We start from the raw sequence: 18901 nt of genomic DNA on the forward strand, positions 1-18901 counted from the left end.
CCTCTCTCAGCAGAGCAGCGTATCAGAGAGACGGAGCAGAGACCTCCGGTGCGTGTAATCCTGTCAGGTGTAGCGGTAACTGAGCTACTATCACATGTTTATATCATCGCCGCTCTGCAGCTCGCTGATGATTAGCGCTTCTCTGACGCGCTGCCTGTTCATAAAAACCACGCGCATCTCTGCCAGCTGACGCGGACGCGTCACTCTTAATATGTTTTGTCTTTTTTTTTCAGGCACAGAGGAAAGACACCAATTATCAGCAGATATCAAACTGTTTCCCTCCAGTTTGTTTCCAGTTTATGTCCCCAATTATCAGGCTACGTATTCCTGTTTCAGTGTGGCTTCCAGTACTTTATGGATAAATACGAATAGCTTCATTTTTAGGCTACAGCAGAACTCTGAGCTCTGTCTGGCCCCCTCCTCCATGCGCTACACAATATCTCACTTAAGACCAAAAAACAGGCATGAAACTGATTTAGGCCTACACACTGAAACTAGTCGCAAGTTAATTTAAATATTTAAAATAACGTTGATGATAATTTATATTTAACATTTTGTGAGTTACTTTTTCTTCTCGCCGGAGAGATCGTTGTACAAGCAGACGTGTCTTCTGGGGGATCCTGAAATGTGCGTAAGAAAAAGGAAAAGCTGTGAGTCTGTTTAGGTCTGTTAAAATTGGTGGCACTCGGGTTAAAGTCCTACCTTGATAAATACAAGATGTTATGTTATTTTGTAATTTAATATGTTTGTCCATATGCTGCTAGGACAAGTGGAAGAGCAACAAAAACACGATACACGATCGTTTCCATTGGGGCTTGTGGTTTTGTGCCCGGTGTTGTGCCAAAAAAGGATTTCCGATGTTTCTCCGCTTTTTCATATTCGTTTTTACTTATATTGGCGAATAGACTTTAGTGAACACATACAGAGGAGTTAGATGTAAAATAAAGAAATTACTTGTGCTGTTGTGTTACTGTTAGAACCAATCCAGTCCTTTTTGGTCACTTGAAAAATCTTCTTTTTTAATATGTCATATTTGTTTCAATATCTGCTACCTTCTTGGCCAAATTACTGTAAAAAAATAATTAGAAAAAAGACATTTGTAATGTCCATGACACTTTTTAATTGGATAAATAAAGGATATGTAAAAGTCACTTTGCCCAAAAAAAAGACTATTTGCACTTTCTACTGCGACAAAAATATTGTTTGTGGCTCAAGCTGGCTTGATATCATTCATGAGGGATACATTTCACATATATTTCACATATTTAAGCCAATAAGTCATTTACAGCAGTTTAAACCCAAGCAATCACTTTTTGGCAAATACTGAAAATCGCTTTTTGGCATAAAAGTACCCATCATGCCCCACCCCTTCTTAGAGGACGGGGTCATCTCAGCCGTGGGTCATCCTCCAACAGAGTAAATGATTTAAAAGAAACAAAACTGCTGCTTTGTATTAAAGTAGACTACATGTGAAGATGAACAGGCCTTCGCAGAGAGCGCGTTTTCTCCAGTGCCAACAGATACAGTTTGCATGTGATTTTTGTTGTACTTTCTTCAGCTTGTGTTCGGGGCCAGTGTTTACAAGACTGTTTGTCAAGTTTGTCAGAGCTTGCAGAAAACATTTGAGTCTTTTGAACAGCATGGGTTCTTTTAACAGCTACAAAAAACAGTAAAGCACCACCATCTGGTGTAGATCACCATCCACGTGTAGTTGAATCCAGGGGGAAACTCACAGGATGCCCTTACTTAACTCATAAATAACGAATCAATCTTTTTTTTTTTAATGAAAAAAATGAAGAGGAAAAAAAGAGAGAGTTTTCTTACAGGTTTTGTTGCCTCTGTTGTGACCTAAAAGCTCTGGACCACATATTGGAGGAGTTGTTTGCTTATAAAACCTGTATTCAGTTATCGCCATCTGCTGTTTATCCCAGGGAAGGCCTATAGCTGACAGTATGAGGAGCTAAATGCCACATCTCATATTGACAGCTGTGAGCATCTCCTTCACAAGACAAATTCCAATTAAGTGCACACTGAGTTGGTTCAGCATCCGTTTTAATTAGTATCTGTTCTTATATAAATTTGATAAACTGGATATCAATGTTTAATAATTCCAATAAAATCCCATGATTAAGCAGAGCATGAATAGAGGGTGGGTCATTTACACGGGAATTTAACGAAAGATGTGCTACTGTGCTAGAGGGGGGAAAAAACAATAAATAGAAAAATGTTACCTCATTATTAAGCCTGTTTGCCTGTCTTCTGTTTTCTCTTGGTGTCTTCTGCTCCTCTGCACACTTTCACATATAGTCAAGACTCTTTTAACGTGTCATTTCCGTTGGGTGCCAAACAGAGAATTTGTCAACCTCACAGTTTTTCAGTGTTTGAAACTATGACCAAAAAACAACAAAAGTTTTCACTCTACAATCTTTGGCAAACATGCTGCAAAACGAATCCAACCAAATGTTGTAGGAACAACTCTTACTGTTGAATCAGAAAATGAATAGGCCAACGAAACAAATGAATATCGATGAAGTCTATAGCGCCAATCAAAGACTCACATTTTGTTCCGTTGTATTTAATTTTAATTTATTATTCTTTTTTTTTTATCATGTTACTTGGCTGTAAAGTTTGTGCCGTGTCTCATCATATCCCGAGCCGATCAATGGATCCAGAAGAGGACACGATGAAAATAAATATATTTGGAGGCTTCCTGTGGCTTCCGTCGTGGGGAGGGAATGCCGATGAGGGAAAGGACTGCCTACCTAAAGCCTGATGTAATTGGTAGGTGTTCTGGCTGATCACAGTGAGATTTAAATATTCGAGAATTGCGTTGACTGTTTGAAGCCCTCTCAGCGACGAGATACTTCACGGTGCACTGCGCTTTGAAATTCTGGAAAGATGATCTACATGACGCCTTTGTGGAAAATAGCAGATTATAATAAACCCTTTCGTATATTTCAAACGCATTCTGTTTGAACTGGATGTGATAAAATAAAACATGTCTTGATGATATCATCATTTATTACGTTTCAGTCACATTACAGCAGATACGAAGAATTTCACAACAGCATAGCATGGAGGCTATGAAAAAAAAATGACCGGCTAAATTAAGTACAAATAAAACATACGTAAATAAAAGACCCTAAGTCTACATTATCAACATTTATAATTTCTTTCACCACATGTATTATGAATGTAGCAGTAACGTCATTTAAACCTCTGGTAGCCTACTGCTTTGATAAAGTACAAAATACATATGTTTTGTCACTGACAAGGATTATTGTGCCAGTATATGCTACACAAGAACATTATTTATGTACAGATGCTCAATATCTTTAATTCTAACAGTGTAGGCTACTTAACAGAAGAGGCTCCGCTTTTCTCTTTTTTTTTAAACAACTACTTTTGAATCATTTATCTGTTCTGTGTACATTCAGTCACTATCACCAAAATGTTCAGTATTATGTACATTATATTCATAATTACAGTGGTTTCTGACTTAACAGTGTGGAAACAAGGCGCCAGAATTATGGCAAAACTGTAGTTGAAGAATTTACACTTTGGCCATTAACTGTGAATGTCAGTCCTTTTATACTTTTTATTGATTAACCTGTAGATAGATAGATAGATAGATAGATAGATAGATAGATAGATAGATAGATAGATAGATAGATAGATAGATAGATAGATAGATAGATAGATAGATAGATAGATAGATAGGCTGTGCTTCGTTTTAACTGTGAGGATAAAAACTGTAATAACCAATGTCCTTTGTGCAGTTTTTCTCACACTCTCTCGGTGTCAGCAGCTCAGACTTTAACGGGGACACTGTCTCTGAAACCGGTGTTGCAGAAGGTGAGATCCTTCTCCGCTTGGCCTGTTCAAAGATACCAGAATCGCTCGAATCGATGGATTTGATGGAGGACGGCGTCTCAATCCAGCTCGACTCAGACGTCATGTCTTTAGGTTTGGTCTCCTCCGAGCCGCCGATGGGTGATCTCTCTGTGGTGATGGAGTCTCCCTCCTCGGACAGGTAGCTAGTGCCTGTTCTGCCACCGATGGTGTTAGTAGGCCAGCAGGAAAAGACCGAGCTGGATTTACTATTTACACCACAATACTGCGGCGGCGTGCGTCCTCCCCAGCCAGACGGGTCTGCGTAATAGCCAAGAGGCCGATTGGAGCAGCCTGCAGTCGGCAGGGGAAGAGCCTTCACTCCGGCCGCTGCGTAGGACAGTAAGGTGGCCGCGTTACCGGCAAAATCAGCAGCGTCGTATGCCGAGGCAGCAAAGTCCAGTCGGTTGTTGGCAGGGGTGACAAACCATCGCTGCGGGGGGGTGGCAACAGTGGGCTCCTCGGTTTGCTGCGGGGATAGCAAGCTGTTGCCGAGTGGGACGCTGCGCTCCGTGCCAGGCCCAGTCCCCACGCCAGGGTGAAAGCGAGATTTGGCATAAGTGCTGACAAATTGGTCCTGCAGGAAAGAGCTAGGCATGGCATATCTCGCACCCGGCACGATCTGTGAACGCGGAGAGTCACCCGGTGATGGAGTTAGGCGGTCAATGTCGCAGCCTGTGTAGACACTGAAAAGATGGAGAGAAAAACAGAGAAGCAATTCAGAAACTAAACAGTGTGTTGTAGTCTGTTCTCAGAACATTAAACAAATTAAGGTCAACGGGGCCTCTCTGTTTCAGTAATGTAGTAGTTTAGTAGACATGAGGAAAGTTTTTTTTCCATTACTATTCTTTCTGAAGGTGAGATAACTGTAGGGTTCGAAAACATCTGCAAAACCATCCCAGTCTAAATCCAAGCTCGAAATACGCCGGCTGCCTTACACAGTACGAAGAAAACGTCGTCAAATAGATCAGACTTGCTTTCTCAGTTATCGTGTAGTTATTTCCGTTGTTTCGAGTATGATTTTCATTTTCATTTTCTCGTCACTCATTAGTACGCATTTCATTTACAATGAAAAACAAGCTCGAATCAAATAAAGGAGGAACCTTGTCATACATACAATGAATCGGTACAGTTACGAGCTCTGGACGCAATTGCGCACATTTATTACACGCAAACAAGTGCATATGTGTGTGTTATGATAAAAAAAAAACGCATTGCTTCATTTGCAGTCAGAGATGTTATTATTAATCCAATGTTCAATTAATTTTCTCTGTAAAAGTACATATTTTATTTATCATGCGAACTCCTTCCAACTTCAAAAGCAATACAACAAATTTTCAACAGAATTATCAATACATAAATTACATTTTTGCAAAGAAAAAACCCAAGCTAAGTGGCTATTATAGTTTCTAATTAAAACTACAGAAGCATAAAAAGATACACACACACACACACACACACACACACACACACAGACACTCACGCATAAATTACAACCAAATACAAAGAAGATATTTTTGAAAGAAGGAGAAAGAGAGACGATCTTACGTGTCATAGTTGTCCCGAAATCCTTTAGCGAACGGATTGTGGTCAATTTTCAGTTGCGTAATCTGTGGGGGGAAATGCATAGAAGAATCCATAAGGTGTGTTCCTGACGTTTAGCGCAGTGCAGCATAAATGCAAATAATATTAACAATTCGTTTAATTTTGTTCTTTGTTTTTAAGCAAAAATGTGTTTGTCAACAGGAAATGATTAATCCCAGTGTGCGTCTTGCTTTAAGATTTAGGTTAAAAGAAATTGTATTCGTATTAAAACTTTATTGTTCTACTTTGTTTAGAGAGTTTTTTTAAGTATATATATATATATATATATATATATATATATATATATATATATATATTGTAGAATTCCCGACATTTTGAATCGTCTTTCAACGGGCTAATGTTCAAAGTATAAATGCTGCTGTGCGATTGGTGTCTGGTGACATTTCCAGTGTTGTGTCAGATATTAAGTGGTCTTACATCGGTATTCTGGTAAGCTGTGACAGCGATGAATTGCGTTTCTGAGAAGGTGAAAGTCTGGACTCTTCCTGGCTGGTTGGTGTCTTCTGTCCCATCCTCGTTTACTTCCACCACATGGAGCCTGGGCTGGTACTTGTGGAGAGACTGGAGAACCACCATCTGGAGATCCAATTAAAGACGTTTGTCAGACTTTGAATTTCAAAGTTTGGAAAGATGATTTGAGAAGAAAAATAAACTAATTTAGCACCGTTGTGTATTCATATTTCGTGTTCATTATAATGACACACACGACTATTGTTTCGAATTAAATGACACAGAGAAAGCAATACGACACATCTAAAAATAATAATCAGGAGATGAATAAAAAAGAAAAAATAAACATTTCAGTTTCCAGCTCGTATTACATATAAATATATATTTATATCATTCAGACATTTCTTATCACATTGTTACCTGCCCCGTGTTGTTGGAGGCACCTTTGTTGTTTGTGAGCTTTAGCTTTCCAAATGATATTTCTTGACGCATCCAGTGCGCACCGGTATTTGGCGAATCCGGGTGCATGTAAACTCTATTGCCTATTAAAAAGAAGAAAAAAATAGGCAAAGAAAAGAAGTAAAAATATATATCACTATTCAGAAACAAATTCCTCACAAATTTTCATTCACAAATTTTACCACATATTTTAGTTATAGGTATAAAAACAAAACAAAACACTTTTTTTTTTTTTTTACCATGTTCTCAAAATCAAACTGTCGAGTAAATGTAATCGTTACAAAGCGCAGATGTGATACCTATGACATTCGTGTCTGCTTTTCCGCAAGGCACCCACTTTCCTCCTTGAAATCGCCAGTGATTTGGATCGGCGAGTATTACATCCACAAATATATTGTAGTGGGCAGTTGGGTCAAGGCCAGAAATGTTGAAGCTTAAAAATGGAAACATTCGTCTGTGGGGAAAAAAGAAACACAGGCTTAGAAAATGTCTCTATTTTTTTCTAATTTTTCATTTTGCGTCTTTATTTAGTTTTTGTTTTATTTCTTTGTTTGTTATTAATGAGCTTGCCTTGGTGTTATACAAAGTTCATTATCCCTTTTATTATTTTTTAGTTTTTTCAGGGAAATAATCTTAAATGATCTTAATACGTGCCCATTTAAACTTCGATCTAAAACTGTTCCAGTAACGCAAACAATTATCGAATATTGTTGCATGCCTCTAAAAAATAAGCGAGTGCGCGTACTTACCGTCCTTGCTTTGTGATGATCATCTCTGTTTGGTGTCTGTGAAACTTCAGCCACAGGGCCCTGTTGCACAGATACACCTGCGCTTTCCCCGGAACCAGTCCTGCTTGCGCTGAGGAGAACTGGTAAAAAGCACCTCCTTGGTATGTGTGTCCATACTGTTGCGCATAAGGGTAACCCGCTGTCGGGTAGCCTTGAGGAGAAGTGTTGGTTAAAAGGCTGTTGTAAGCTCCATTGGTTATGACCGGATGATGTGCCATGTATCGGCTGGGACTTCCAATAGAAAACGCCGGGTGCGCTGGTCCATGCTGGCTCGGGTAAGGGAACATGGCACTGGGAGCTGCTGAGACTGACTGCGGCTGGGTAGATGGAGAAAAGATGCACCTTTCTCCTGCAGATCCATCGAAATTATGACGGATGTCAGAGACTCCTTGAAGATCAGGAGAGAGTTTGCCCCTCTGGACGTCCCCTGATGCGTCCTTGGAGTCGGGAAAATTGTCTGCCTCTGACTGATTCGTCATCTCCCTGGAGTTTTTTTTCAGAGGTGAACTTCTCTCCAGGTTGTCACTTGCAGATATAATAGGATGGTCCTGCAACGAAAGCTCTGATCCATTGGAGCTCGAAAAGCCACTGCCCACATTCATAAATTTCTTGGAGAGATCACTCGCCGGCGAGATGCAATTCTCGACCTGCATAGCTCAATAGGAAGCTACTATTAGCTCAACCTATATCACAAGCTTTTGCACACGCCTTTCCTAATCTAACACTACGAAACGCCTTACGATGACTTGAGGTACGGAAGGCAGCAAATTAGCCAATTGACACCATCCTGCAATCAGGAAGGATTTTCTTTCCATCACTCTCGCTGCTTTGCTAATGAAACAAGTACTGCGATTGGTTAGCTCGGGGCTGTAATTTAATTAGACAGCTCTTAATTAGCACGATAAGAAGAGCGCTATGAGCAAAGTGATTTGTTTATAGTGTGACATGGGCCTATATTTGAATAAAACATATGGAGACAGACTCTTTTTATTTGCAGTATATGAAATAAACAAAAAATAAACCAAAAAATAGAAAAAATATATATCATAGTTATGAAGATTGTTTTTGCTGTCAGCTGTGACGACAGCGGCGTTATTTACCTTTATCCACGTTATTTACCTATTTATGTGCCATGAGTGCCAAAGTATGTCTGCCGAAGAAACCAAGATATATTATTAACACGCCAAAAATGACAGTCCATGACAGGCGGTGCATCTGATGCCTTAAAATGTTTGTGATATAGCGTGAAATCATGGCGTCCCACTGAAGATGTGTTTATGAGTCCCAGTCCTGGTAAATATTTTATGCACTAAAGTTATGAACCCGTGCACTGGTAACAGGGGCTGCTGTGCCAAACACAGCTCACTGCCAGAGAGACACAAAGTAGGACTCGGAGTTTTGAGTAGAAATTAGCATTATGCAGTTTCGTTAATTTAATGTTTGTCCGTTTGAGAAAGCAAGCGTACGAAGAAGATGGGAGAAACATTAAGTCCGAGTTGTAAAATCTAATTACTCGGAAAATATATTTAAAGACAGAATAAATTTGATCTCAGGAGGGTGCAGGTCTCTGAGAAAACTGACAGTAAGTTTGAGAATATCGACAGCAGATAGAGAATAAATAAACTCTAAAATAGAAATGCTTGTTAATCAGACCACTTCGAAAATACACCAAGCCCCCCGGCGCAGTAAAATAAATCAGTCCTGATTGAGAAGATGGAACTAAGTGTTAGGATAGCCGCAAGTTACAGTGGCTCAGTCCCCAGTGCAAAGAGAGCAGCTGCAGCATGGCTCCCAGCTTAACTTACTAACAAGGTTATTACCAAGTTAACACTACCGCTGTTCAAAGGGTGTGGTTTGATATACATTTCCTCGCAGTCCTCTCTATGATTGCGAGGCCTTTGTAAATTGTCCTGAATTTCAAACTTTCCACTTCACTGTTCACCAGAGCCACGGTGTGTCATTGTGAAGGTTATCCTCTGCCCGAAAGGCATCGATTCAACACTGGCAACTTTTACACTTCCGTTTAATCGCATTATTATTACCAGGTGATTCTCATAGATAATAAGAAACACCACTAACTATCAAGGAACCCATTACAATATCACTAACTGCCTCAGTTGATCATTTCTACTTCACTGAGTAACTTCTGGTTTAGTTACACTGCAGTGTTGTGTGGAAGCTAAAGAGATGACCAATAAAGGCCCATTGCATTGGTGAACACAGCCACCAGTTTGTATCTCTAATGAAGAGCTATGAATTTCTGAAGCTAACAAGAGGGGTCATTACAGAAAGGTTACTGGTTCCAACAATCTATTCCTGTGAAACATGCAAGCACGGACTTGTCTGTGCCCAAGGAAAAGAGGCCACTCTCTGCTCTACTCATTACAGGATTATGGTTCACTTCCATCGCTGATCTTTAATAAGCAAAGTGGGCTTCCTTTCTTCCCCCCCACCCCCCTCAACAAGCCAATTGTTGAATCACCCATGCAGCAACTCTGTGTTTCCCTAGGTAATGCACTGCCTGTTTATCAGATTAAGTCATCTATTTATTGGCTCAGCTAGCTAGTGGACATAACCAAAGAGGAGGGGGCTGATTTGTCATGCCCATAGCCAGCATTGTCCCTCAGGGAGATGTAGAGCAGGTTAGGATCTCGGCTCCCTGCCTTGTACACACCCTCCATTGACCAGCTGAGCATAATCTAGTGTGAACAGCAGTTATGCCTTTTCAATTTTCAAATAATATTATAACGGCTGTATCTGTATTATATCACCCATATAAAATAAATCAAAGACAAAAAAAACCCCTCAAACACAAACTGCCTTCAATACTCTGAAAAATTTAAAAAAAAAAAAAAAGAAGAAGAAGAAGAAGAAGAAGAAGAAGTATATATATCCATTTAATTCTAAAGAGCATATGTTTTCCACATAACAATATTAATTTCAGCAAAATAAAAAAAACAATATCTGTGTGTTTTTCAGCCACTACATCACCATTTTTTTTATTGTTGTGCCAAAAGAATCTGCTTGCCACCTGGGTCTAATCCAATCAATGTGAATGACAAGGAGAGAAAAAGCCTGAAAGTGAGCACCAGCTTAGGGACTTTACCTAATGCCCAGCACTGTCACTTCAATGATATGACCACAGCACACAAAATGACAACAAAATTATAGCCAGCAAGGATATGGGGACATAGTGTGCTACTCCAGTCAGGTGAAATTGCTTTTTCTGACTATGAAATGGCTTGTCTCTTGTCGGATGGGTAAACATTTCCTTGTCAGGCCAGTAATAAGGAATGAGGCACACTGGGATGAACTAAGAGGATAGAGCCAAGGTTATTTGGGATTCATGACAGGTAGTGGCTTATATTACAGCAGCACTAAAAATTTCATGGGAATGCATTTAAGATGGACTTTAAGTTATTTATATGTTGTTTGCTAGACGTCACGTTGCAGTTTCCATCAATAAATCAAAGTCAAAGACTTCGTTTATTATTTTTACTGTGGTTTTTTGGCGGGTTTATCTTTGTTTGTTTAACCAGGAAACGTGCATTTACCTTAACTCTGTAATTAACCAGCGCCACTAACCCGATCAAGTGTGGCGGTGCTTTGTGCTATGCTAACATAACTATTGCCCCCTGTGGTTTCTTGCCATCAGTGATCTGCTCTGTCAGAGGGAATCAGGGTGCTTTCTGGCAGAAAAGACAGCTGGGGGGCCTGCTAAGGGGCGGAGTGGACAGTTGTGGCTTTTAAACCCTTATTAGTCGTCCTCCCTGGACACACAGAGACACGCGTCTACGCAGAAGTGCACTCCTACACCTGCTCATTATTGATGTCCTTTAAGGGTCGCCCAGTCAGACCAGACTCAAACGCGATTCTTTACCGCAAAGCTCACAGCAAATTAACCTCAGGACAGGTGATCAGGATGTTCAGTGTGGAGTAATAATACCATACCAGAACTGCACTATAGGGATTTTTCACCTTAAACCAAATGCACATATCCTTCTATCGTTCTAACTTATTAAAATCCTGCAGCAGCATTTCCCATTTTAAATGCCCATTTTGTTATTGGGTTACACCGTTTATTCCTTCAGCTTCAATCTATGTTATCTAGTTTCTTAAATTTAATACTATTTAATACAGTGTATTTATTTATAGTTATTAATTTGCAGTTTTATTTTATTTTTTTATTGCAAACAACTAATCCAGATTTATTATTTAACATGTATATTTTGCAAGGTCATAAGAATATGAACTGTCCCATGTGGCAGACAATTAATATGTCATCTCACACAGTTACTTACCATTTACTCATCTCTTAAAGGCACACATTTTTTGTGAATTTTTCCTAACTTCTATATTTCAGTCTTTGGCATGAGTTTTTATTTATTTATTTATTTATTTATTTATTTGTTTATCTATTACTTTCTTTTCCGTGTGTGTGTCACAGGACAATGACAGTGTGGCACACCACTGAAATAACAATCTGATTCATAAACTGAGCTTCCCCTTTACAAAACCTATACAGGAGAAAGTATGTCATAATAATATGCTTAATTATAAATGTGTGAATTTCGTCTAATACCAATTCTGCAGCAAAGTAGCACTTGTGAAACACTGCACTCCTCAGGGTACTGCAATCCCTGAGAGTAATGCCTACAGCTCCTTTATGCTCTCGGATGTGTATTATTTGGCTTAGCAAATTGCATGGGTCTAATGTCGGGAAACACAAAGTTAGCGGAAGGGCCAATGTCCCTACCAAAACTTCTTTTATCACCTGCTACTGACCTGTTATCAACTGTTTGGTTTCCTGCTAGTCTCTTTAAATTTTAAAGAGCCTGTGTGACCCAGGGAGTGCAGTTGGGGTTTGTGACCATTTTGTTATTTCTGCTGCCATGCACTGTCAGACGTCTGCAAGTGAAGAACATGGCCACTGTCCCCACTAAGCCCATGGCATAAAAAATTCACACTAACTCTACTTTTTAAGCCATTTCTGATGAAGAGCACAGAGAAATGAAACTGACTTATGCCAAATGAATATCATTGAATCGCTGTGATTGTGAGGCTGATGTTTGTAACTTTGAAATTATTTATAAAACAGCAGTTCCATCTTAAGAGTGGCCATGCCATGAAGTGTGCACTTGCTCCTCAGAGAACACTCTGAGGTTTTTTCGAGCACTATAAACCTACATTTGAACAAAAGAAAACAGAGGGCTTCAATCCAGCTTAAGCTTTGGCTTTTTACAGTACAGTTCTGCTTAGACAGGAAGAAAATACCTACTAATTACCCAGTCACAGCTGTGTCTGCCAGTGTATTGTTTAATCGATAAGTGCGCTGACATGATGAGGAATGTTTAATCCAAAAACAACAGCCAGGTATGTGATTTGGTGCCTAAATATTTTAATTACATCGGTGACAAACTGGTGATTTTGACCCGCAACATAAATACTTTTAAAATAAAGCGCAAATGTTGCACAGATCACTTGAAAGAAAGCAAAATTCTCGGTTTGAAGAGAAAATATTTGGGGAGGACTAGGAGCAAACAGGCGACTGTCGTGTTACAAGAATAATCTTCATTAAAATCACAGGCAACAACACCAGGCCAACACACAGCTCATTGGGAATGCAGTGTGAAAAGAGAGGCCCACAGATTATCACTCTACGTAACTCATGTTTAATTTATCCAGGAGCAATATTGTCAAGAGCCCTACCATTCCAAAGAACTAGGCACAGATAAAAGCTGGAATAAGACTTAGGGAAGCCCAAAAATAACACAGGCTTCGAGTAAAATGCTGCAAAATGTAGCGAACACACTTGAGAGTGAAAGCATTAGAGACATCTTCGATATCTTTAGCACAGCTTCACAGTAGTGGAATATAAATGCTTCGGGATTGTTAATATTTCAAAAGATGACTTCTCAATGGAGTTGACGATAAATTGTTCACACAATAACCTGACATGATAGCCGGCACTTAACCTTTGCTCTGATTTAAAACTATACAACAAAAACCCTGCACATTCACCGTGGGTTCTTCATGGTAGGGTCTCTAAATTTAAGAAATCCAACAAGAAAAAGCAAAATAGTCTTACATTCAGCTACGAGAAGTAACCTAAACCAATTTCTCTGTGCTCTATGGCGTGTTTTTTTTTTTTTCTTCCTCCTCCTCCTCCTCCTCCTCATCCTCCTCCTCCTCCCCATGGCTGAGTGAAATGGAATTGCCTCTCACATTCAAAGACAGCTCTAGGAAGGTGATAATAGAGCTACTCCCTGCTGTCTGCAGGCAGGAAATAGGAAAGTGGCATATGGGGCCAGGAACCAAATAAAGAGGAAATGTGACCAGGCAAGGGAAGGAACTAAAGGAAAGGTTAATGATCAGTTCTGAATTCTACGGGGAAGAGAACTATGTTCCAAGTTGAGAGGAAAAATAAATCCGACATGATTTATGTCTCCACCACTCACATCTAGGCTGTCACAAACAAACACATGGAAACCAGTTGGCTTTCTTGTCAAACTTTGCCGATGTTCAGAAAGAAAGAACTGTAGTGATCAATTAGATTTTCCCTTTTGTTGTTTACACCATACACCTGCATCTCCGCAGATCACTGCATGGTGCAACAATGGTATGTAGAGAAGAGAAAAGGATGTAGCGTGAATATTTCACACTGATTAAAAGATGAGAAATACAAACAGTACCTTATAATCAAGACCAAATCCATCTTCACAGCCTCACCAGTGTGCTCCAACAAGTGTGAACTACTGGCCGATGTCCTACTGTTGCCTTTATAGCAGCCCAACACACTCACTGGCCTGCAGCATCTCCAAAAGCTTTTTAGGAACTGATCCACTCCTTAAATGACCGGCAAACTAAGCCACTACACAGGGACTAAATTAGAAATTGGACACTGAACACCGATTCATATATGAGGAGGGGGGAGGAAAAGATAAATCATAGAACAGAGGAAAAACATTTGCAGCGTATGTGAGTGAAAACAAGGAAATTAGTGCTGTGAGCACAATACAGTGGGTGTGTTATCATTAGTGGGATGTAGGATACGTTATCAGTGAGGGAATTTACTTTCAAATTTTCACCCTGTTACCACACCTTGGTTGAAAGGGTTTGTGCCCTTTCACCAAGAAGCTAGGCTCCCACCCTTTAACTATTAGTTACATCTGCTGGGGAAAGGGGAATCAATTTTGAAGCAATTTACACTTAGTTTTTGCTGCTAGGGAGCTTCTTATAACATTCATTGTAAGTTGTCTGTTTAATTATCTGAGAGAATGGGTGACGCTAGGAAAGGAAATGGAAACTGAATGAAACGGTGGCTGTAAGAATCAACTGTCACACATTATGTGGAATTTGATGGCATTACACAAACGCACGTTGCACGGTGACACAGGTGCACAGACACACAACCTGGGAAATTATAAGGACGTGACTAAGTCGTTGCATATGAGCAGATTAGGCAAATCAACATTTAAAAACAGAATAAACACAAGATTCAAATATTCTTTCCTGGCACAGACCGGCACAGCAACAGCTGGACATTAGAGACAAAGCAACATCACGCAGGCCAGCTTTCGCCAGATCTGACAGCTAGATCATTTGAAGCTGACAAGATAACACTTAAATGCAAAGGTGACATGACAGTGTCTTCAGAGCCAGATGGATCAATACTCAGCTTGGCTCGTCAGGATCTGAGCAGTGGTTCTGCAGCCATGTTGGTTTTTTTTGGTTGGGTTTTTTTTTTTTTTTTTTTTTCCTTTACGCTGCCGTTTTGAAAATAGGCTATCACTGTCTGGCACAATGTCTGGTACGTTATCAATGAGCAGATTTCCTTTCTTATGTTACAACTGAAATATTGATTCATTCAATTTATCAAAACAGCCCAGAATTCCAGGGGAGACCAGGAGCCTTTTTTCGCTTTCGAATTTTAGGACTTCAAAACTGCTTTGCAAGGTGCGACGAGCACAGCCACAAAACAGATATATGAAATTCTCAACTAACTAGTAGACATATTTGTGAAACTAAAATGATCAATGATCTGTCAACTCGTAGTTGCAGTCAAAAGGCCCTCAAAGTAGCGCACTTTTCCAAAACGTCCCCAAGTGATACAGCCAAGAAGTCCCGTAGATCAGTAAGAAAAACTCGGCAATTTGCCTTGGTGGCCTTCCAGGCTGCACCGACTGGCACTATTTCTATTTTTCCCCCTTCTCCCTTCCACATCTATACACTTAAATAAAAAATCAAATCCATTTTTCAAATATTCAGCAGTGCTTTTTTTTTTCCCTGGGAGAGGTACGGAGTATTGTTGAATAATGCAGCCAGACAGGGATCTCCCTGAGCTGGTCTCTACAGGCATCACTGAGCAGGTCTGATCCCACTTGAGTAGCATCTATCATGGTGACATCATCATTCACACAAGGAGATATGATAAGACAGTAGTACACTACTCTACTACTTGAGCCAACTCTAAAGCAGGCAGTGGTGTTACTCATTTAAACCAATCTACTGGCCATCTGTTGATGCTAAAATCACGGTCTGACTGCCATTTCCAAATCAAACACCATCAGTATGCCTTTATTGCTTTCTACTGAACGTGAACATGTTTTTGAGGGAAAAAAAATGTTAGCTTGTGAGACACTCGCATATTCTCTTTTACCTTGTGTGATTCTCGTGGGTGTGTAAATGTAAAAACCACAGGGACAAGAATCTACGGAAAAAGAAAACAACATCTACATGCAGCAGCAGCAGGTCTCTACCTTGCAGATTAGGGCACTGGGAGCACTTTGCAGGTTGTTGTCACAGGTATGACGAGGGAGGATTGCGCTTGCTATCCCCCAGTTACACAAGGTGTGAACAAAATATGCAGCCAATTTGTTTTGTGCAGAATTAGAAGAGGGAAAAAAAAACATCACAGGATTATATTTTGGTTTATCTGTTTCCTATTTGCTTTGGACGCCTATTTACTATGTGCAATTCAGGAAAAAAAAATGTTTTTAGTATTATTATTTCCGTTTTATCAGTAGCTCGGAGGTACAACCGAACACGTATGTTCTGGTTCAAATGGTTATTTTAAACGGACTGCAAGTGACATCAAATCAACAACTAAACACCAGACACAGCATCAAAAGAAACCAATCCAATCCAACAAGCTCAATCAAATCACAAGGACAAAGAGAGAGTGCGAACATTGGCACAGGAATTACCAATCTTGGGGGAATTGGCAAGACCAACAGCAAGCAAGTGTATTACATATGGCGTGCCATTTTCACAGCTTCCACAAAGAGAACACAAAAAGTGTTATATCTCACTATCTAAGACTAATAAACAACAAGATATGCTGAATCTGTTCATTGCTGTAACAAAGACTCAAGGTAACTGGAGCTTGCGGAGGACTTTTCAGTTCATATCTGAGCTTAGAATGCAGCAAGATGATAAACCGTGTTGTCTGAGCTGAGCGAAGACGGTAAATTAAGCCGTCCTCCCACTAATTCTATGAGGTGTCAGTCAGTAAAGTGGCCTGCCAGGATGACTTTCAGTTCTGATCAAGCCAGATGGTTTCTTAACACTGAATAAATGAATTGATTTGTAAGTAGCATCTCTTACAAGGTTCATATTCTTCTACACACGACACAAAGGTGGTCAGAATGAAAATAAGAGCTATGATCTGCTAACCTCAAGGAGGTACATTGTGAATCTCTTCGGCGCTAATGGCATGAATATGACTAACATCTTCACGGTGTTGGTGTCTGTTATGTTGACAAAGTCTCAGTGCGAGGCCTTTCTCGTCACAAATGTACATAGCTCACACCTCAAGCGGTATTATCTTCATCCCATCTTTCTACACTTTATTACTATCATTAGATGGATCACTTCACTTTCCCTATGGTGTGAACTGCTATCAATTATGCAGCCATCTTTCAATTATTGTATATTGTGAAAGTACCTGCTAATGAATTGCGAAACAACTGTGTTATGGTGTGATTGTACCGGGCAACAACCAGCTACTGTACACTTAGGCACCTTTTTTCAATTAGATAAGTGTGGTGGGATTTTTTTTTTTTCTTTTAGTCATTAAGCACATTTGGTGTAAGGAGGTCCACCTTACACTTAGCCAAAGGTGTTTTTGCAGTTGCTGTTAGCCAGCAGCATCCCGGCCCCGATGCATAGCCACTGCTGTATGTAATAGGACTCCGAAGACCACATGAGAGAATCTACTGTGATTTTCACTGGGGATTTTGATATTCACACCTGTACTAGGTGTTGTTTGGGAGTCTGATAAGCATGTGTGAAACCAGAGGGGTGACTAGAATGGGGACCTTATTTGAAGGGAAAGATCTTTTCCTGATACATCTATCAAGGACAGCACTGTTGTCTCGTATTTTCATGTTCAACAATAAGAAGGGAAAAAGCTAATCAAGCACGATGTATCTTAGATACCAGCCATGTGTCTAACTGAAGCTCTACATGGCCATATGGCTGTGTGCGAAAAATAGAATGCCCAATAACTACGTAAGGATTCAAGTAGCATGAGAAAAAATAAAATATTTCCAACTTTGCCAGCCTGATAGTTAGTGAAAACACAGCTCTTGAACTAAGGGTTTCTCTCAGAGCTATTGGAACAATAGAGAATTCTGCTATGATGGGTTTAACCAAATGGTGTATAAGGCAAAATAATTTTCTGCATATGAAGAAATCACAGACCTTATCATTACGAGATCAGAGGCTGAAAAACAAAGCATGAGAGTTGCTCCTCCTTTCTCTACACTAGTGATGTTCAGAGGCAGCCTGTTATTGGAGGTGTTAATTGGCAAATTCAGTACAAGTCAAGAGCATGTTCCCTGTCGTCCTCGCCCAGCAAGGCTAGGTCATTAAACCGAGAATGGATTCTTTCATGCTGCCTTAACCCTTGAATTGCAAGTTACCATTCCGCAAACATCCCCATGCTCAATCCCACCCCCATGTGTCAAGAAGAAAAACAACCTACACTGATTTAACGGGGACAATAAAATAACAGGAGGATGACATCTTGAGAGCCAGACTTTCAGTTGTAAAAAATTTTTTTCAAGTTGGCAGCTAAATGTCTTCAAAAAGTTCAGAAGTTTGCAAATATCCAACACTTCATCCCTCCCCAAATAAAAAAAAAATTAAAAGTTGTCTTTACTGTAGTGGCTGAACAGTGAGGTTTTCAGAACAATAGCATCATCAAACTCCACTGATCAGTGCTTTTGTGTTCTGTGTATTGAATGGACCTCTCATCCGCCTGAAATGTGAGCCTCCTTTGGGGTTCCGGGTGCGATCTCACCACTGCCTCTGTCATCACTTGCTGTGACTGCCAAATCTCTGCTCCAGAAATCAGGGCTCTCAGACCAGCACTGAAACAAACACAATGGAGAGGGGCCGTTCTGAGACTTTGCACAGGCAGCGATGGCTTCAACACATTTAATCGAACACAAAGTCAGCTCCACCACTTCTGCACAGGGAGCACAAGGAGCCCAACGCATGGCAAGACAACTGTGAGGTGATACTCTCAGCTCACAACGCCATGAGAGTTGGCAGTCTCTCATGCCAACGGTGACCAGTGCACAGACAGTTGAATATGCTTCTCTCCTAAGTTGTTAATTATCTAAATGACATTGATGTGAAGAGGGCACTCTAGCCATGTGACCTTAATCCACTTGCTATCTCTCTGTTTTGTTTCCATTTGA

At 40.1% G+C, this 18901-nt stretch overlaps 1 protein-coding gene across 1 annotated transcript; it reads right to left on the bottom strand.

Moving 5' to 3' along the window:
• Positions 1-3029: 3029 nt before the first annotated feature.
• Positions 3030-7888, bottom strand: tbr1b (T-box brain transcription factor 1b). Its single transcript, XM_087830160.1, has 6 exons — positions 7155-7888; positions 6705-6859; positions 6367-6488; positions 5914-6072; positions 5440-5501; positions 3030-4577 (listed from the first exon to the last, which is right to left on the bottom strand). The coding sequence occupies exons 1-6, from the start codon at positions 7844-7846 to the stop codon at positions 3734-3736; spliced, it is 2034 nt and encodes a 677-aa protein (XP_087686286.1). The 5' UTR covers positions 7847-7888; the 3' UTR covers positions 3030-3733.
• Between the last annotated feature and the right edge of the window lie 11013 nt (positions 7889-18901).

The sequence above is a fragment of the Neolamprologus brichardi genome, chromosome 16 (assembly GCF_056152115.1).
Source record: "Neolamprologus brichardi isolate AB-2024 chromosome 16, ASM5615211v1, whole genome shotgun sequence".
Classification (NCBI taxonomy): domain Eukaryota; kingdom Metazoa; phylum Chordata; class Actinopteri; order Cichliformes; family Cichlidae; genus Neolamprologus; species Neolamprologus brichardi.

What these genes read in the sequence shown, in the direction of transcription:
- tbr1b (XM_087830160.1), bottom strand. Translation starts at nt 7,846, where the DNA reads ATGCAGGTCGAGAATTGCATCTCGCCGGCGAGTGATCTCTCCAAGAAA. An exon ending in CCTCCAACAACACGGGGCAG is followed by an intron (nt 6,073 to 6,366) that starts GTAACAATGTGA and finishes TTGGATCTCCAG; the next exon opens with ATGGTGGTTCTCCAGTCTCT. An exon ending in CAGCTTACCAGAATACCGAT is followed by an intron (nt 5,502 to 5,913) that starts GTAAGACCACTT and finishes TTCCCCCCACAG; the next exon opens with ATTACGCAACTGAAAATTGA.